The sequence below is a fragment of the Perognathus longimembris genome, chromosome 3 (genome assembly GCF_023159225.1).
Source record: "Perognathus longimembris pacificus isolate PPM17 chromosome 3, ASM2315922v1, whole genome shotgun sequence".
NCBI classification, from domain to species: Eukaryota; Metazoa; Chordata; class Mammalia; order Rodentia; family Heteromyidae; genus Perognathus; species Perognathus longimembris.
Genome location: NC_063163.1, coordinates 46,552,065 through 46,573,349, shown reverse-complemented (window position 1 = coordinate 46,573,349; position 21,285 = coordinate 46,552,065). Strand labels below are relative to the sequence as shown.

The window sequence follows — 21,285 nt, the reverse complement described above, 5'->3', positions numbered from 1 at the left end:
ACACTTAAATGAGCAAACATACAAAATACCTAACAAGTGCATGACCTTCCCAGGAGAATGATATGCAACCTTGCAGGGAGGAAGAGCTAGCCTCGTTTTATTCCTTTCTCTTCTCTGTTCGTAATAATTATGTAACATAAAGGGCCAAATGTGTTGCACACCTGCAACCCCAGCCAGCACTGGGTAAGCCTGAGTGTGAGACTAGCCTAGGGTATATAGCAAGACCCTTTCTGGAGGAAAGGGTAGGGGAACGCATGAGAAGGTAGGTCTCAATTTCAGTGCAAACGTGGACATTCAAGCTGGCGACCCTCTCATCCTTGGAACTGGATTGATGAGGGCGGCGACCGGTTTCAGAGTTAGGAGGCTTACAATCCAGTGATATTTCCCAATTAAGTGTTCTAGTCACGGGAATCCAGCGCCATCTCCTCCACGATGCCGTCTTTTCCGACCAACCCAGCTGCCGCGACCTGGCGACTCGCCAAGGCCCTCCTCCCACGTCGCGCGTGCGGGAAACAGCGTTCTTCCCCGGAGTTTGAAAGCCGCAGACACAGCCCTAACTGAACCCTGCAGGCTCCAGCCCTGCCCCGCCCAACTACAGCGCAAGCCCCGCCTCCTCGGCTCCCATTGGTGCGTTCAATTCACGCCGGCACCAATGGGCGGTGGTGGCGGCGATGTCAAAGGGCCGAGCCCGCGGCTTACGCCGAGTGAGGCGGCGGAGGCGGCGGAGGCGGCGGAGGCGGCGGAGGCGGCGGAGGCGGCGGAGGCGGCGGAGGCGGCGGAGGCGGCGGAGGCGGCGGAGGCGGCGGTGGCGGCGGGACGTGGCGCGTGGGGACCGCTCCGGACCGAGGCCGGCGCATTCGGGGTCTTCAGGCTGCAATGACGACCCCGACGGTACCCCAGCATTTGCAGCTGCCTGCTACTCAAAGAGCCCAGTCTGCGTTCCGAGGTGCGGTGGCGGGAGCGACGGGCGGACGGGGTGAGGGGACGCTGCCCTCAGTCGGTTGACCCTCCGTCCCCTCGACCCGCCCCGTATGCGCCCCGGGTGCGACCGAGCGTGTGGAAGTCATGGAGTCCGCTCCGTGGTGGTGATGGTGGTGTGCGGGCCCAGTGACTGCGGTGGCGCCGCCACGGAGACGAGTCCACTGAGCGAGGAAATCCGTTTACTAAAGGCGTTTGCGTGGCTCCGGCGCTCCAGCCGCGTTGTGGGCCGGGATCCGCGGGGGCGGGGCTGTGAGCGCCCTGACCCACTGCGCCTGCGCGGAGACCGGCGGCTTTTGGGTTTCCCCCGGGAATTTCTGGCGGCGAGAAGGGTGGGGCGGGGAGGGGGCGTTGCCTGATCGGACGTTTTCAGTGGGAAAAATTTTTTTTTCTTTTGACTTTTTGAAACCTAAAACCAGAGAATTTGCAGAAATAGTATGGTTGTTCTATACCTGAGAAACAAAGATTCTCACCCAACCCAATTAGTCAGAATTCGAAAGTATCTCATTTCTACCATTAGCTTTTCCTAAAAACTTGGCTTCCCCTGGTCATGGGTCGAAATGATGTTCTCCAAATTTTTGACATGAAATGGATAATGCGATTCTTTGTGTGTTTGTGTCAGGACCAGGCTTGAACTCTGGGTACCTCTCCCTCCCCACCTCTTTCTATCTCTTCTCTTCTCTTCTCTTCTTTTCTCTTCTCACTCTCTCTCCCTCTCCCTCTCCCTCTCTTCCTCTCTCTCTCCCTCTCTCTCCCTTTCTCTCTCTCTCTCTCTCTCTCTCTCTCTCTCTCTCTCTCTCTCTCCCCCTCTCCCTCTTCCTTTCCCTCTTCCCCCTCCCCCTCTCTCTCCCCCCGTCCTGCGTTTTCACCCAATGGCTCCTCTCCTACACTTTATCCATGCATCCCGTTCCAGGTTTTTGCTGACTAGTTGAAAATAATAATGTCATTAATTTGCTTGCGGGGTGCAGATTCCCAGCTAGCTAGGTTCTGAGAGTAGCCACCTGAGTAGCTAGGATTACAGGCTGAGCCACCAGGCCTGAGAATATCATTATGTAATAAATGGTCTCAGGAACTTTTTATGGAATGATTTCTCAAAGGCAGTACTGAACTGGAAATTTTTCTGTTTTATAGAAGAAAAGAATACTTTTGGAAGTGAAATCATTTAGTCAGCCACATTTATTTGCTGTCATTTGATGTTTTAACTAATGTTGACTATTGCTCTTTCCTTTTATTAGAGCAAAGAAGACAGAAACTTGCAGAACATTTGTTAAGACGAAAAACAATGTTTTCATACAAACAGGAAAATAAAATATCCAGGTAAGGTCAAGTTTATTTCAGTTAAGGAAATTATATTTGAGCAGGGTACAGATGGTTCATGACTGTAGTCTTAGCTGTACAGAAGGCTGAGATCTGTGAATCAAGGATCAGAGACAGCCCAAACAGGAAAGTCAGTGAGACGCCAGGAAAAAGCTGGAAGTAGAACTGTGGTTCAAGTGAGAGAGTGCAGATTTGAGCATAAAAGCTGAGACAACACCCAGCCCCTGAGTTCATATACACATAAACACATAAAAAATTAGAACTGTCCAACAAAACCTAATGTATGCTATATCTGTAGTTGTCACATTTTTCTGTTACTGCATTTAAGTTTTTAAAAGATGAAAATAAATTTTGATAACATTTTATTTAATACAGTTATATTTCTGAGGTTGATGTGATATGAAAAGTACTAAGAGGGGCTGAGATGTAGCTCAGTGGTAGCATGTTGGCCTAGCTTGGAAAAGCTCTGGATTTAATCTCCAGCAACACACACACACACACACACACACACACACACACACACACGAGATACTTTACATCTTTTTTGGTGCAGTGTCTTCTGGTATGTCATACTTTCAGCCTATCATCTTGGACTAGTTATATGTGTTAGTAGCTACTTTATTGCATGATGTATTAGATCATAACTTCTATATAAATTCGCAGTCTTTACGGAATCACTGTTGATGCAATATGTGTATATATGGCGAGATCTTGTAAGATAAGCTATACTGTGCAAGTCAGCCTTTTTTTAGAAACCCAGAATCCTTCTGCTTCGTCTCCTTGTATTGGGGTAATGTGTGCCATTAGACCCTGCTAAGAGTTCCTCTTTCTAGAATTTACAAGGCTTTTGTTTTGGCTTGGTTTGGCTTGGTTTGGGGGTTGGTTTTGGTGCTATGGATTCAACCAGAGTTTTATGTATGTCGACTACAAACACCACCACTCACCTACATTCCCAGAATCTTAGCAGGGCTTTTACTCAATGTATGAGGAGAGTTTTTATTTAGAGAGAGCAGGTGGCCCTCTCAGATATATTAGGCTATGTCTTTGTTTTGTTTTTTTATTTTTTGTTTCAGCTTTCTATAGAAATACTTTTGTATTATCTTGTTAATTATTTTGTTTAGTACTTGGTTGTGGGAAAAATACACACATTACAGAAGTGTATGAATCTGAAAGTCAAAAGGTCCCCTGACTCTGGATTTTGCCACTGAACACATTCTCTCAGGTTCTTTTGCTTCAGCAATTATTATTTAAAATGGACTATGAATTTAAAATGACTTACAGAATTGTAACTCTTCTGTATAACTCCTTAGTAATAAAACCATATTCATATATGTGTATATATATATCTATATATCTTATGGTCAGTGCTCCCATTTTCCCCACTTGTCCAGAACTTTGAAAAAAGATGATGAATGCATTAATCAATAGTTCTCCAGGAAAAAAAAAAAAAGTATACCAAAAAAAGTACAAGCCATAACAAAATCCTGCCCTTTTTCCAGCCTGACTGAGCAAATAGAATGTGAAAGGCAACGTGAATAAGATTAGTGAAATACATAAAAATTATATTCTTTCAAAAGCTTTTATTTTTTTTCTTTATTGTCAAAGTAAAATGCAGAGGGTTACAGTTTCATATGTAAGGCAGTGAGTACATTTCTTATCCATTGTTACCTCCTCCCTCAAATGATTTTTAACAAATAATACAAGAGTAGTTAGAAATGAATCATCGTTTTCTCATCCTTTTTTCTGCTACATTGACTACTTACAAAATCCAAAGAACTGTTGTTGACCATTTGAATTATTAATTTGTTATTTTAATTTTCATTCCCAGCATATAGTCTATTGTGCACATCATTTAAATGTTTGAACTTTTCTTTTTCCCTTTAGTCATGGGGCTTGAATTCACACTATGGGTTCTGCCCCTGAACTCTTTTGCTCAAGGCTAGCACTCTACTTCTTTGAGGCACAGTGCCATTTTTCTGAGCAGTTAACTGGAGGAGATAAGAGTCTCAGGGGGAACTTTTCTGCCCCCGTTGATTTTGAACTGCGATCCTTAGATCTCAGCCTCTTAAGTAGCTAAGATTACAAATGTGAGCCACCAGCACACAGCTGAACTCATTTTTTTTGGGGGGGGGGCAGTCTTGGGGCTTGAACTCAAGGCCTGAGCACTGTCCCTGGCTTCTTTTTGCTCAAGGCAAAAGCTTTTAATAAATTAACAATATTAACTATAGTAATTGAAGCACATAATTTTGAGGCTAATCAAATTCTGGTTGTTACCAATGAAAAGTTTTGTTAAAAGTAATTTTGTCTCACATTTTAACATAATCTCTGAACTTGAGACTTTGATTTAGAATCAGTGGCTTGTCTAATTGACAATTTTACACAAAATTATTGCAGTCACTTGTTAAAAGATCATCAGCCTATAGTACATAAAAGGAGTAAAAAGGAGTTTAGGATAACACATTCTATGGGAGATGGTATTAAGACTTAAGAAAATGTTTTTAATTTTCTCAGCCTTCTTTATACTACTAAATCACACTCAATAATTAAAGCTCTTAGGACAAATGAATCTCAACTCAGGTCTTGCTGCATGTGCTTAGCATGCACAATGCCTTAAGTTGGTCCTTAGCTTAACATAGACAAACATACTTTATAGACAACTTTATAGGCTTGAAAATTGAATGCAGAAAGATTAGAAGGGCAAAATGCTCTCACGTCCCTGTTGCACCCCTGGATGAGCCTACAATATTCTCTTTCTGTGATCAGGCCCCATGTGGGCTAGGCTGCTTGCCTGAGTCTATGAGGATTTGTAAAGATGTGGCAATGTGGACTGAGGCCAGGGGAACCTGAAGCCAAGGACATGAGGGAGGGATGAAAAGTAAGTCTAGGTTGAAGGAAGGTTTTAGGGAGGCCCTTGTTACTGTAACTGTGAGCTCTGACTGCTAGTGATGACATGACTACTGCTCTGAGTTCTAGAAACTAACATGATGGAGAGTACTGACAACAGAGTGAAGCCAGATGAAAAAGGGAAATTAGTTGTTAATATTAATATACCCCCGCCTTCCTATCCTAAAAAGAAACCTTAGTGTAAGATCAATTTATTTTTAATTTATCTTTTAGTTCTGGAGGTCAGAGAGTGATGATACCTGAGGACCACATTCAAGAAGAGACAAAAGTTCTGAAACTTAAGGCAAAAATGGTAAGATATTGACGTAGTCCTCATAAACTGGTCCTTTTCCTCTTTCCCTGTCCTATATTCTTTCAGAAAGAAATGAGTTCTCAAATACTGATTTATTTTAAATGATTCTCTTAGGATGACAAAGAAAATATCAAAAGAATTATGGAGGATAAACATAACCCAGTGGAAAACCATTTTGTTACTTTAAAACCTAAAGAATTAACAAATTCAACTACAACAATTGAAACACATAATTTTGAGGATAATCAAAAGTTGTTACCAATTAAAGATAATCCTCTAAGTCAAACTATGACATTAAGTCAGGCATTTCATTTTAAAAACAGTAATAAGCACAAACAAGTAACTGTAGACAAACCAAAACAAGATGCTAACATGCCTAAGAAACCAGTGCTTGGATGTTATCGTGGCCAAATTGTCCAGTCTAAGATTAATTCATTTAGAAAACCTCTTCAAGTCAAAGATGAGACTTCTGCAACAACAAAGAAACTTTCATCTACTTTCTCTAAAGCCACAAAGCCTGAACTTGTGAACACCAGCAGTGTGACAGTGAGAAGTGATAAAGTCTCCAATAAGACTACTACCACTCAATCTCTGAGCACTAAATCTGTCAGCTCTACATCTCAGCATACACAACTTGTGCGGCCTTCTATTAGAAGTCTCCAAAGTAGCACCCATGACATTGTGAAGCAAGGCACCAGCAGAACCTCTGCCAGTGTTACAATCCGAAAAGGGCCTCCTAAAAAAGAATCACTACAATCAAAACCAGTTCTATCTTCTGTAAAAACAGGTTCTCCTCAGGATATAAAAAGATGTAAGGCACTATCAAGAAACACAGCCTCTGAAAATGTAGCCAGACCTGCTCCATCTTTCAATACCAAGCTAATAGAAAAGTCAAAAACCATTGACCACCGCAGACATACTATAATAGCAAAGGCAACTGTTGATAAATCTGCTCCGCCCAAAGAAACTGCAGAAGAGAGAAAGTGAGTACATAGGATTTTTTGTCTTAATTTTTAATTAAGTGCCATTTGTGGATCTGACATGTATTTTCCTTGAATGCACTAGATTCTTTAATGAATTCTTTTCTGACATACACAGTCATATGTATGTCCTGAGACAATATGGCTTGAAAATGACCATGCTTTATGTAGTTGAGATGTTGCTTTTTGGTAATCTAGATTAACTGTTTAACTAATTAGGAAATATAACTTGTCTGCTTAAAAATGCATTCTTGGAGTCTTTGAATATACCATCCATCTTGCTAGATGTAAGATTTCTTCACTAGTTTAGAAAACTTATCAGATTCAAATTATTTTAAGCTTCCTCAGTTTGGTACTTTCAACATCAATGTCAAAGTAATCAATGCCTGGCTGGGAATATGGCCTAGTGGCAAGAGAGCTTGCCTCATATACATGAAGCCCTGGGTTTGTTTCCCCAGCACCACATATATAGAAAACGGCCAGAAGTGGCGCTGTGGCTCAAGTGGCAGAGTGCTAGCCTTGAGCAATAAGAAGCCAAGGACAGTGCTCAGGCCCTGAGTTCAAGCCCCAAGACTGGCAACACACACACACACACACACACACACACACACACACACACACACACACAAAGTAATCTAATGCTTCTGACTGTAGAGCTCGTCTGAGTGAGTGGAGAGCCAACAAAGGAAGAGTGCTGAAAAGGCCTCCTAACTCAATTACCCAGCTTGAGCCTGAAGGACAAAAGGAAAAACCAGTTGCGTCTTTTTGGACTACAATGGCAGAAGAAGATGAACAGAGATTATTTACTGAAAAAGTGAACAAAACATTTTCTGAATGCCTGAGCCTGATTAATAAGGTAGAGTTTTTATTTTATAATTGTACAGTCATTTATGGCTTACAAATTATCTTCATAAACATACTATCTTGCCAAGTTATATTGTCATTGGTTTTGGCCAATTAATGTCATTGATATATTGATTTAATAGTGTTATGGCACAAGCCTTTAATCTATTTTGCACTGTTTCCATAAATTTATCAAGAGGTTAATAGGGGTTTGTTTTCATTATAAATATTATATTCTAATAAGATATTAATGTCTGGGAAGCTGGAATAATATTTCCTTTTCCTTCAGATATTTGTTTCTTGCATTTGTTAAACATATTTACAAGTTATTTTCTCCACTCATACTTAGCTAAAGTCTAATAACACATTTTTATTAAAAATAATGATTACTCCTAGCTATTCAGGATGCTGAGATCTCATAATTAAGGTTTGACGCAAGCCCAGGCAGAAAAGTCTGTGAGACTCTTACTTCCAGTTAACCAGCAAAAAGCAAGAAGTGGAGGTATGAAGGTGTGGCTCAAGTGTTAGAGCTCCGGCCTTGAATGAAAAAGCCAAGCCAGAGCACCAGTCCCTGAATTGAAGCCCCAGTACCAGCTACGTATTTGTGGCTCTAACTAGCCTATAATCCTCGCTACTTAGAAAGCTGACATCTGGAAGATTGCAGTTCAGAGACAGTCCTGGGAGAAAAGTCTAAACTCCTTCTCTAAAATACCCAGCAAAAAGCCAGGCTTAAGGTGTAACTCAAGTGGTAGAGTGCCAGCTGAGCAAGCAAGCAAGCTAAGTGCATGCAAGGCCCTGAGTTCAAACCAGTACTGCCTCTTACCTGCAAAAAAAAAAAAAAAAAAAATCTTTGCTACGTGAATTACTAGCACAGATTCAATTCACGTCAGCAAAAATATTCTCAAACAAAATCCCATTAATTTAAGCCAACATTCTTGGTCTTGAATTTATGACTGAATTTTTGTTATTTAGACACAAATCCTCTGCAAATATTATCAACTCCAGAATATTTTATTTTTTGTTTACTCTTTAATCTTGTTTTGGATATCCACCAATGTCTAAAGTCCATAAGCAAGACTGAATATGGGATAGGATTTCAAATCTTACTTTTCTTTTTATTGAGCATCTTTTAATCTTTGTGCTTCAGAGCACCAATGAAAGTTACAGGCAGGAAAACCCTGATTCTGTACTTACTTTTATCTAGTTAAGCTTTTTTTGTTTTGATAAAATGGACGAACTCTTACATAAACTTACACTATAAGACATTTAAATGGGGAAAGGCTGTTCTTATAAACATTTACTAGGTACAAAAATTCTAAAATATTAACAAACAGAATCCCACAATCTATACAATAAATATTGTAACTAAGGAAAGTGTTGGTTAATTTTTATTAATATATATCTCATCTAATATTTTATCTTTTGCTACTTCATTCTTAACATGTATGCTTCTTTTTAGTCACTGAGCATAAGTTGAAGTTAGAAAGGTTAGAGAATATTTTTATGAATAATTTCCTAATGACTTTCCTGCCTTTTGTCACTCATTGATACTGCTTATAGCACCACTATTGATTGTTCATATTTAAAACGTACCATATACTGTACCTTTTGCTATTTTAGGGATACCCCAAAGAAGAAATAATGAGCACACTGAATGACCTAATTAAAAATATTCCAGATGCCAAAACACTTGTTAAATATTGGATATGTCTTATACGCATTGAACCAGTCACAAGTCCTATTGAAAATATTATCTCAATCTATGAGAAGGCCATTCTGGCAGGGGCTCAGGTGAGATTGAAATTTATTGACCTTTATTTTTAGAACATATCACAATATACCTTGACAATATCTGGTTAGGTATTTAGTAGTAATGGCTATTAAAGGCCTTAAGGGAACCTAGTGTATAGCTCAGTAGTAGAGCCTGAAGGCTCTGGGTTCAATCTCCAGCACCAACAATAAATAAAGTCCACAGAATTACATTGTACACAGGTTAGCCTTCTAAATGTTTCATTTATTTACTAGAAATAATCAGACCTTACATAACAGATATAAGTGGAAATGAAATTTTAATAAATTTTCTGTGATAGATATTTTAGTATAAAATGTCTTTTTATTCATTGCCTAGTTGTGAAATTTACTGAGAGACTGAATTTTCAATACTTATTGAACATAAAACAAATTGAATCAAACTAACTTTCAAAATGTCATCAAGCCCTAATGACTTTTGGGAGAAGAAGGGATACATGTATATACAATCTTATTTATACACTATACAAATTTGGTCTTACTCATACAGAAAGAAAAGAAGATGATAAACTATTGCATCTACCATTATTGCCACTGTGATGGTTGGGTACCATTCATTTTACTTCTTTGATGATAAACAAAGCTCTGTGTATAGACTATGTCATTTCTGGGCTGGGAATGTAGCTTAGTAGTATAGTGCTTCCCTAGCATACATGAAGCCCTGGGTAGTAGAGTGCTAGCCTTGAGCAAAAAGATGACAGGGTCAGTGCTCAGGCCCTGAGTTCAAGCCCCAGGACTGACCAAAAAAAAAAAAAAAAAAGTGTCATTTCTTGAGAGTTTTGTGTTTGGTTGGGATTTGGTTTTGTTGTATGGATAAATGTTAGTAAAACACACTTTCTTTAAAACAAATATCTCAGAAATGCATTCTTGAAAATTGCTTACATATTTTTAGAACTATCCTTTTGTAGGCTTTCTTAAGAAAGATTGGTTAGCTTTAGTCCCAGAGAAACTGTACAAATGCTAATTGATCTTTTACCTAATAAAAAAAAAATCAAATACTATCTTGCACCTGGTCCTAGGTTGCTGGGGAAAATCAATAGGTAATGTCTGGATGGATTCCATGTGTAAAACTCTTCCCTGAAGCTTAATGATATTAGGTAGACTTTAGTTGGCAGAGGATGTTAGGGCCTTACTGTATAGTAAGAATGACAGTACATCAAGCACTTTATGGTAGTATAGCAAGGAGATAAAACTGGAGCCAAGATTCAGAGAAAGCAGTAAAAAGAAAGATGTGATACCAGAGCAGAATCGGAAAATAAGAATTAAAATTATCCAAGAAAATTGAAAGGAGAATGCATTCTGCTATCCAAGAAAATTGAAAGCAGGACTAGGTTCTGGAACTAAAATTTTAAGCCAAAACTTCTGTTTTATATAATATTCTTGACTATTGTAGTATACACCAGAGCTCAAAGAAAGCAGTGTCTGTGATATCTGGAAAACAATAAATTTTTAAACCAATGAGATATGTTGAGGTAGCCAATCTTAAGCTATCTGGAGACTTTTTTTTATTGATATGTGAAACAAAATATAACCAGAACTTAAATGTAAGAGAAAATGAGCTGCCAGTCTTAATATAGCAGAATGTGATGGTGCCTGCTTATAATTCTAACTACTTAGGAGATAAAAGAAGAAAGTAGCATCAAAATTTGAGGCCAGCTCAGGCAAAAGGTAGCAAGACCTCACCTCAAAAACAAGAGAGGTATGGTGATACATGTCAATAATTCCAACTGTTTGGGCAGCAAAGATGGTAGGATTTTGGTCCAAGGCCAGCCCAGGCAAATGCATAAGACCTAATCTGAAAAATATAAGTAAAGCCAAAAGGATTGGCATGGCTCAAGTGACAGAGGGCCTACCTACCAAACATGAAACCGTCAGTTTAATTTCTTTTTCCCTCCAAAATAGAATCTGCTTTTGAGTAGGTAATAATAATGTTAATTTGCTATCATTATTTTCATTCATATCAAGTAAGCAGCAATAATCACCCAAGACTTAAAACTTGAGGGAGATTATTTTAAATATGAATTTCCCATTATTTAAATGTGTTTTTATCCCATAAGTTGGAAAAACAAATAACTTTTTCAACTAGAAATAAATGCTCTCTGATACATGGTCAAAGGAACCACTGCCTTGAACCAAGCATGATGGTACATGTCCATAATCCCAGCACTTAGAAAGTTGAGGCCAACAGTTTGAAGATTTCTAGTCATAGGCCAGCCTGAGCCACATAGCAAGAGCTTGTCTCAAAAAACAAAACCTAGTGTCTTATTTCAAAATATAAATTTTTAAACCTAGTGTAGTGGCTTGTGCCTGTAATCCTAGCTGCTCAGGAGGCTGAGATTGGGATGATAGTGGTTTGAGGCCAGCTTGAACAAAAAAAGCTTATAAGACCCTCTCTCAACTAAAAAAAAAAGTTGGTTATGTTGGCATGTACCCAGCTATATAGGAAGCATAAGTAGGAAGATTGAGGGTCCTTCAGGGCCAAGGCAAAAAATTAGGTCCTATGTGAAAAATAACAAAAGCAAAAAGGGCTAGGAGCATGGTTTGAGTGATAAGAGTGCTTACCTAACAAGCACAGGCACGAGTCCAAACCCCAGTACTACTTATTAAAAAAAAAAAAAAAGAAAGTATGTGTGTACACACATATATGTGTGTGAAATCTTAATCACCAGCCTAATATTTTCTACTTAAATAAGCTATTTTCTAAGAATATAAAATACAAATCTACTTTCTTCATTAAAATACATTAAGCCTATTGAAGAGATGCGACATGAAATTGTAGATATCTTAACAATGAAGAGTCAAGAAAAAGCTAATTTGGGTAAGTGTTTTGTTTTGTTTCTTTCAACTGAATTATGATTTTAGTAAATTTATTTATTTATTTATTTTTTTGGCCAGTCCTGGGCCTTGGACTCAGGGCCTGAGCACTGTCCCTGGCTTCTTCCCGCTCAAGGCTAGCACTCTGCCACTTGAGCCACAGCGCCGCTTCTGGCCGTTTTCTGTATATGTGGTGCTGGGGAATCGAACCTAGGGCCTCGTGTATCCGAGGCAGGCACTCTTGCCACTAGGCTATATCCCCAGCCCCCAGTAAATTTATTTTTTGAATTAGTTTTTCTTTTATTTACTTTATTTAACTTTAAAAATATCAAGATTATGAGAGGAAATGAATTTTTATATTATAAAGATATTTTAGCTGGAGTCTATGGCTCAAGTGGTAAAGTGCTAGGCTAACCTATCAAATGCAGGGCCCTGAGTTTGATCCCCAGTATTGCCAACCAAAAAAAACCAAAAGAATGAATTTTTATTGAGGAAATATGATCCCGGTTTATTGACTATGTACAAAAAGTTACTTCTCTCTGCCTTAAATATGGGGCAATCTAGCCAGGCACCAGTGGCTCACACCTGTAATCCTAGCTGCTCAGGAGGTTGAGCTCAGGATCACAGTTCAAAGCCAACCCAGGTAGGAAAGTCTGTGAGACTTGTAGCTCCAATAAATTACTCTAAAAAAGTGGAAAGTAAGTCTGTGTCTCAAATGATAGAGTGCTAGCCTTGAGCATAAGAAGCTTAGGGACAGCACACAGGCTGAGTTCCAGCCCCAGGACCAGTACAAAGAAAAGAAAGGCAGCCGTTTAGGGCAGGTAATATAAATCAGTGGTAGAGCCCTTGCTTAGCATCTTCAAGATTATGCATTCAGTCTCCAGTGATGCAAAACAAAAAAATAAAGTGAGGTAGTTTGGTTGGGCATCTCAAGACTTTCACTTATTGACTCCTGCACTGGAAAAGCTCAGTAAAAAATACTCACACCTGTAATTCTAATAGTTAACCCCTTTATCTGTAAAATGGGGATTTTCAGAACAGTTGTTGATGTAGGAAATAGTTGTATAAAGTATCCTATATATTGCAATTTCATTAAATTTTAGGCATTAATGTTAATTAGCTCACTAGGAGAATAAATTACTATATAGAATGCAAGCTAATTTTTGTGCTTTGTTTAGAAAAAGTATTTCTGTTATTTACTATAACATTATTCTCCAGTCAGCAAATATTTGAGTGGATTTCTATGCTATCTGAGTGTGTTTGGTTATTTTCTCTGATTAGACAAGATTAAATAGTTAAACTAGTTTTGCTTTTTTTCTTTGAGAGACAGGGTCTTACTATGTTGCCCTGGCTGCTCAAAAACTCTTGGGATGAAGTAATTTTCCTGCCTTAGCCTCTTGAGTAGCTGGGACTATAGCTGTTCACAATTGTACTTGTCTAAATTTAACTTTTTAAGGCTAGTGATATATATTGCCAAATTGCTTTCCATAGCAATACTTGTATTTTAGTACACAAAGACAATTTAAAATTGAGCAATCCCGGTCAAGGCTAACCTTCAAATAAAATCAGAAACCATACCAAAAGTTTAGATTTCGGTACATAAGTTTTTGCTTACATTTAAGATTTTTTTTTTAATGTTTAAACCATCATTGGGGTAACATGCTAATGATATTAACATGACGCTGTATTTCAGAAGATAGTGCTTATATTGGCAATACAATTAGTTCAACAGGGAAAACTTCAATTTATGAGGCTTGTTTATATGGCCTAGGAGAAAATATGGACTGTGATTTAATATTATGAATAAGTAAGGAAGGACTTGAGAAGAAGTGGTATAGAAGAAAACCTAGGGAAGACTACTAGTATAAATAAAAGGAAGGAAAACGGGCTGGGGATATGGCCTAGTGGTAAGAGAGCTCCCCTCGTATACATGAAGCCCTGGGTTCGATTCTCCAGCATCACATATCTAGAAAACGGCCAGAAGTGGCGCTGTGGCTCAAGTGGCAGAGTGCTAGCCTTGAGCAAAAAGGAAGCCAGGGACAGTGCTCAGGCCCTGAGTCCAAGGCCCAGGACTGGCCCCCCCCCCCCAAAAAAAAGGAAGGAAAACTTTGAAAACCCAATCTTGTTTCTGAATCACTAAAAACCAGCAAAATGGAAATAAACTTGCATGAAAAATGGAATCTCTTTCCTTATAATTCTCACTGGCTCTAGAGATTTGTGGAAGGATAAAGCTAGTGTTTAAATCTGATTCAGTGTCTTTTTTTTCCTTAAAAGACTAATACTAGTTAATATTTTCTAGCAAGCAGGTTATCTGTTAGTCTTAAGATGAAAAAAAGTAATTATTATTTTTAGTTTTCTGAAAAATTGGCTGTAGATATGGCTTAAGTGATAAATCTCCTGCTATGAAAGACCCAAATACAAAATGACTTTTACAAATCAGAGCTAATTGTAAGCAACAGCATAAGCGGGAAATATAAAACAAGTAATAATAGAGACACAGTTTAGATGTCCTGCAGATACTTCAGATCCACACATTGAAAGTTAAACATCTTTTTTTTTTCCCTTTGCCGCTCCTGAGGCTTGAACACAAGGCCTGGGCTCTGCCCCTGAGCCTCTCTGTGCTCAAGGCTGCTGCTCTATGGCTTGACCCACAGTGCCACTTGCCTTTTTTTCTGAGTAGCTTATTGGAGATAAGAGCCTCCGGGACAATTCTGTCCAGGCTGGCTTTAAACTGTGATCCTCAGGTATCAGCCTCTTGAGTAGCTAGGATTATAGGCATGAGCCACCAGCACCCAGTGTCATTTTTTTCTTAAGCTTGATCTTTCTTTAGGTCCCATTTTAATGAATTCCAGGGTTTTACTATGTTGCCCAGGCTGGTTTGGTTGCCCCAAGCAAACTCTCGGAGTGATTTTTTTACTCCTTCTTTCTCGTCTGTTCTTCCCCAACCAAACTCAGTTTTAACTACCTACAGATCTCTTTAAATCTATTCACTTCTCTATTCTTCCTCTGACTACCATGGTCACAATTATCTCCAGGTTTTATCTGGACCACAGCAGTTGTCTCCTTAGTTTCTGCTACTCTGCTTGTTGCTTTTTTCCAGTCCATTCTGCTCACTGCAACCAAAAGGCCAAATCACTCAGTTGTTTGAAGCTTCTTTCTTGTCCTCCCCATCCTCCATATTCCTTAATTTCTTTTCTAGAAGAACTTATTCCATCTTAACCCTCCATACCTATTTTTTACACTTTCTCCTCAACCGTACCCAACCTAGATTAATGTACCTTCCTTATGCTCCTTGGTTTTTTTTTCTGTGCAATAATTGATGCACTTGATTACTTATTAATCTTCTAAACTGTAAACTCTGGACAAAGACAGTATCTAATTTTCTTGACCATTGAAACCTCAGTGCTGATCCAATGCCTGCTATGTATCACACACTTAAGTATTTGCTGAATTAATGGATCTGTATTTCCTCTTTTCCTACTTCAACTTCTACTCACAAGAAAGGACATAACAACATGATTAACTAAAATATCTCTTAATAAAAACTTTGAATGCTTTTCCTAATGATTAGATTAGAGGTCTTTTCAAGTTAATGATATTTTCTGTCTCAAGAATTTGAACTCTGTCTTTTCTTACTATTTGCCCCTTCTTATCATTCTTTTGTCGGAAGGAAGGGAGACAGGAAGGGCAGAAGGAAGGAGTAAGGGAGATCACAGAAAGAACAGGGGAAAAGAGGAAAGGTGAGCGCTCCTCTGGCAGTAATGACTCCAAGAAATTTTAGAAGGGGGTGCTCCTCCACATGCATCCCTATTCAGGCACAGACATGCATTCATGACTCAAATATTTCTCACATTGGGCCTTCTATCCTAACCTCTACTAACTTGCTTAGACAATTGTAATGGCTACATCTTCTTGCCATCATGTGTTACTCCTTGTCATTCTAGACAATTCTGTATATGAACCAAATTTTATTGTATATTTACAATGCATTTTTTTCATGCAGAGTTCATTATAGTCCAATTCCTACCTCTCTGAACTCTTCACTACCTCTCCACACTCCCATCTTGTTCTTTACCCTATATTCTAAGTATAGTGGCTTATTACTATCTTAACAGATGAATTTATTTCATATTTCACTACAAGATTATCTTCCTTGGGTTGGTCAGATGCTCAGTTTTCAAGACCCAGTCTAGATGTCACTTATGAAGTTTTCCCTAACCATTTCCCTGTGCCATAAGCATTTAGTTCCTTTTTATGGGTTCCAATAACTGTTTGTTTTTACTTCATTTATATCATTGATCTCATTTTATGTATTGTTTTCAGTCATTTCTCTTTCATGGAATATAACCTTCAAGAGAGGGGTGACTTAATTCTTACATTTGTCTGTTAATTTCTATACACTGGAGATAGTACATATTGGTTAGATAGTTGTTAGCAGTATTTACTCAGGAAAAGTAATAGTTAGGAAATATAAATGTGGTTCTTTCATTTTGAATATTTGGCCTAAAGCTTAAATCTATAAGTGTGTTTCTATAGGAGAAAATACCAAGGAGACTGGTGTACCCAGTGAACAAATCCAAGAAATCTACATTGAAGATAAAGTTGTTGATCTAGAGCCAGAAAATTCGGAAGGGAAGAATAATAGAGATGTGCTATGTAAAGATTATGAGAAAGAGCAAGACCACAAAACAAAAGATACAACTGATGATGTTGCAGCCCCTGAAACAGAAACAGGAGCAAGTTGCTTAATTAAATATAATATATCTACAACACCATACTTGCAAAGGTAAACTTTTAAAATTTAATGTGATTTCGTTTTTATGCTGAAAGAAAAGTTTTTTTTAATTGTTTTTAATTTGTGCTAGGGAACAAATTCAGGGCCTTAAGCAAGCTGGGGCTTGCTTTAAAATATATTTTTAAGTCTTTACAATCATCCATCCCTTGCTATATCATGGTTCAGTTATTGTGGCTTCACTGTATTGCGAGTTTTAAAAAAATACATAAATAGTGATCCCTCACTTACCGTGGGAGGCTATGTTCCAGAGATCCCTGCAATAAACGAAAATAAGAGAAGTAGCAATAAGTGAACCATGATGTAGCAAGGGACGACTATCTAACATGCTACTTCATGAATTTTCACTTATCGTGGGGTCTCTAGAATGTAGCTCCCACACTGTACATAGCTTCAGATTAGAACTACTATTTGTTAATTATAGGAAATTTTTCAAATAAATGGAATATCATTGGGAAATTTCACATTTTAAATACTTTATTGGTTTTTCTTTTCGCTAAATATTGCCATTGTGCAAAAGAAAATTGTGCTGTTCTACTTTCATCTCTATATTGTTAATTAATAACAGTTGGTTTTGAAGCTGAGGAATTAAGGGATTCTGCGGGTCCTCAAATGTATTATGTGCTAGTTGTGACAACAAATTAAGAGGAAAGCATATGTTCCTCACTTCAAGGAGCATTCAGTACCTTGTACCCCTTCGCTAAGACAAACAGCCACATGCCTATGACATACAAGTTAAAGTATGAAAAATAGCACCGAAGTACAAAGCAAAACTGTTGCCATGTTTTTGAATTTAAAGAATCATTTTTTGTATTTCAGTATAAAAAAGAAGATGCAACTTGATGAAACAAATTCTGCATTTAAAGATCTAAAGTTTCTAACACCAGTGAGACGTTCCAGACGCCTTCAAGAAAAGACTTCTAAATTGCCAGATATGTTAAAAGACCACTATCCTTGTGTGTCTTCACTAGAACAGTTGTCAGAGTTAGGGGGTGAAACTGATGCTTTTGTATGTCGTCCCAATACAGCACTGTTTCCTATGTTCTCTGAGACTGATGGTACCACAGATGAGCTAAAGCTTCCATGAAGAATGAGAGGTTTTGGTTTTCCTGGAATAGCTTTTGTAATTTGTGGTTCCCTTTGGTCTGGAGTTAATCAACTGCCTTTATTCTAAGTATTCATAGCAATGATTTCCTTTATTAATATTCATATTAACAAAGGAATAAAGGAGTTGCCCTTCTGATGTTGCAAAGCTATCCTATGTTGTCAGTCTCATGAGTGAGGTTTTCTTTAATATAGGTCCATTTGTCAGCTTGTTTGCTGTGTTCCTTAAGTAAAATGTTAGCTTCTTTACTTTATTAAATATAAGTAATGGTACATCATCAGAAAGTGAGATATTTGAGATAAAATGTGTATTATTGTCATGTTTTAAAAGCTTGGTACACCTGTCTAAATACAATACCAACTGCTTTTTTTTTTTTGGCCTATCTTTAATATGGAAGTGAAAATTGAGACAGATTGGAGCCCAGTTGGTGGAGTATGTGCCTAGCTAGCATGTCTTGGGCTCTGAGCTCAGTCCCTAACACTAAAAAAAAAACCCAAAAAAAACCCCAAAGTAAAACATTGTAATATGTAGAACCAATCCTTTCAAACATTAAGACAAAAGGTTTAGCTTATTTTCCCACCAGACTCACATTACCTAGACTGTTGTGCTCTGTTGCGTCCCTTGAACTGCCCGAGGTTCTGCACTGTCACTTTGTATCAGTGGGAGTGAGTGTGCATCTTTGGCAGTGTGTGTACATCTGTGGCAGTGAGCATCTTGTGGCATGCATCTGTGACAGTGTGCCTCTTGTGGCAGTTAGTGTGCAACTGTGAGCAGACATCTGTGGCAGCGAGTGTGCATCTAGCAGTGAATACTCATCTGTGACGCCATATATCTGGCAGTGAATGTGCCTCTGTTGCAGTGAGTGTGTATCTGAGGCAGTGAATGTGCATCTATGATGAGAGTGCACCTGTGGCGGTGAGTAAGCATCTGTAGCCTCTTGACCTCCATCTTTTCATCACAACTGAGGCCTCAAAGAAAAGTTAGCTACACATTTCTAAGAGAGTGTACCTTGTGTAAGAAAGTTTCAAAGTCTAGTCATTCCTTTTGAATCTTGACTACATTGAATGTCAAAATTTTAACTTCTATTTGGCTTCATTTAAAGCTAAATGGAACTATATTGAAATTGAGTTGTTTAAAAAAAGTTGTTTTCTTCATCATAATATTAAAAGTGTTACTGCTAAATACTGTCTGTTTGAGACATGATTGTTACCATTTTCTGCTACCCACATGAAAATACCACCAATAAAATTTGTTTTATAAAGCCCCAAACTAATATTAAAATGATAAACATTCTCTAACAATTCTATAGTTTCAAATAGGTGAGTTGTAAAGATGATATCAGTAACTGTAATATGATTCCTTATATTCACTTCATTTGTGTAATAACTTTATTTACTACCTTATGTTCTTGTGAAAAGGATTTTATTATTTTTAACAGTGTAGTCGATATATACATATACAATAAAAATACCTATGTAATGATATTCCAGTGTCCTTTTTTTGTTTTGTTCTCTTTTGCTTCTTGGTTATTTTTGGGTGCTGTGACTTGAACCACTTAGCTACATTCTCAGATACAATGACACTGATTTAATAATATATGGGAGCTGAGAATGTGGCTCAGTGGTATGCCATTTGGTTAGTGTATAAAAGGTCCTGGGTTTAATCCTCAGCACCACAAAAAACATTTTGTGAAATGCCATTTAATTAAAGTGAGTGAATTTGAATTTAGCCTTTGAAATGCATTGTAAGATTTCCTTCCTTCCCTCCCTCCCCCCTCCCTGCCTCCTGTGTGTCTCTCTCTTTCTCTCTTCTTTCTTTCTTGTGTGGGGAGGTTGAAGGGCTTCATGCTAAGGCTGTGCTCTACCACTGAGTACATTGTCATTCCCCACCTTCATCTGAAGTTCAGAGCATACAGCTAGACTGATGGTTCTCAATCACAAACAGTTCATGCTACTCCTTCTGCCCTGGGCACAGTCTGGAAGCATTTTTGGTAGTCAAGGTGGGGGTAGTTGGTACCACTGGAATCTAGTAGAGAGAGACCAGAGATACTGTTAAACATCCTATAATACACAACACACACACACACACACACACACACACACACACAGGCATGCATACTGCAGTGATGAATGATATATCCCTAAATGTCAACAATGCTGAGGCTGAGAAGCCTTGAAAGGAAAGATTACTATTGGTTCTCTTCTTTATAATGCTATTTAATGATTTCTCTGTCAGCTCCTTCCGCCCAATGAATTTTGCCTCCTGGTTCAGCAACTGATTTCTAGGCCATAGCACGGACTTGGATAAAATCAAGAGCAGTCTCCTTTGGACATCTTACAGTTATTTAGACCTTAAACACTCTTTCCCCATTGTAACCTTCTAAATCAGCACCAAGAACAGACTGCAAACTACCTGTGTCATTTAAAATATTCCAACAGCTACGGTTTGAAAAGTAAGAAACAGGTACAATTTTCATAATAAAATATATCCAACAAAGTCTAAAATAGTTTAGAGATTATTAGAGATATTTTACATTTTTTTGTGTGCATGTTAAGTCTCTGAAATCCTGTGTATTTTACACTTAACAGCAATTTCCATTCATACTATTCACCTTTTAAAAGGGCTGGGGTGTGGTTTGGTACATGGAGTGCTTTCCTAGCACTTGCGTTCTAAGCACTGTACACCTAACCCTATTTTCAGAACCCATTTTCAGAACAACAAAAAAAAAGTGCTTAATAAGCCAGATGTGGCGGCATGGGTCCGTAACTCCAGCTACTTGGGAGACTGAGGAGATCAGGAGTCAAGGGCAGCATGTGCTACATAGACAAAATAGGTCCCACCTCAAAAACAAAAACATTGCCTAATAGTCACACATACCAAGTGGCTCCATAGGGTAGGCTCCATGGTGGGTCCAGCCTAGATAGAAAACTCAAGACGACCCACTTCAACCATCTTTAAATCAGTACATTTAACTTTCTTGTCTCAGTGTACTTGTCTTAGCTAATATTTGGAATTTTGGATTTATCCAAACCTCTCATCACTAGAGATGACACAACTGAGTTGGTATTACCTGAGCTGCTCAGTAAGCTTGGTCCATCTCTCCTCCCCTTTCTTCATCCTTCCCTCCAGCCTCTTTGGTTTTTTATGTAGCCCTAGGGACAAAAACCTGGACCTCCAGGACTTATCACAACAACTGCACCACCCCTTCCAACTTCTAGCGCCCTATTTTATGTCAGCCTGTTGCCCTATGAGAGGGACTGGCACATATGTATTAGTGAAGAAGCAGTTTATTTGGGTTAATTAGAGTTCCATGCAATATGCCTATTCAAGTAGGCTTAAACATGTACACAGTAGTAGAGATTTCAAAATTGAAAAGTGAAATACATAAATGAGGAAATAGGTGAGACCAGGTGTAAAGAATTTAGATTGGTCAGGCATAGGAACATACCTA

General features: G+C 38.5%; 1 protein-coding gene and 1 non-coding gene across 2 annotated transcripts; both read left to right on the top strand.

The window, feature by feature from the left end:
• Positions 1 to 802: 802 nt before the first annotated feature.
• Positions 803 to 18,997, top strand: Ckap2 (cytoskeleton associated protein 2). The gene is made up of 9 exons (XM_048341447.1): positions 803 to 946; positions 2,214 to 2,295; positions 5,413 to 5,491; positions 5,606 to 6,474; positions 7,126 to 7,327; positions 8,935 to 9,105; positions 11,872 to 11,941; positions 16,474 to 16,723; positions 17,549 to 18,997. The coding sequence occupies exons 1-9, from the start codon at positions 877 to 879 to the stop codon at positions 17,814 to 17,816; spliced, it is 2,061 nt and encodes a 686-aa protein (XP_048197404.1). The 5' UTR covers positions 803 to 876; the 3' UTR covers positions 17,817 to 18,997.
• Positions 5,232 to 5,309, top strand: LOC125349778. The gene has a single exon (XR_007210590.1). It is a non-coding gene; the product is annotated as a small Cajal body-specific RNA 18 (non-coding RNA).
• Positions 18,998 to 21,285: the final 2,288 nt, after the last annotated feature.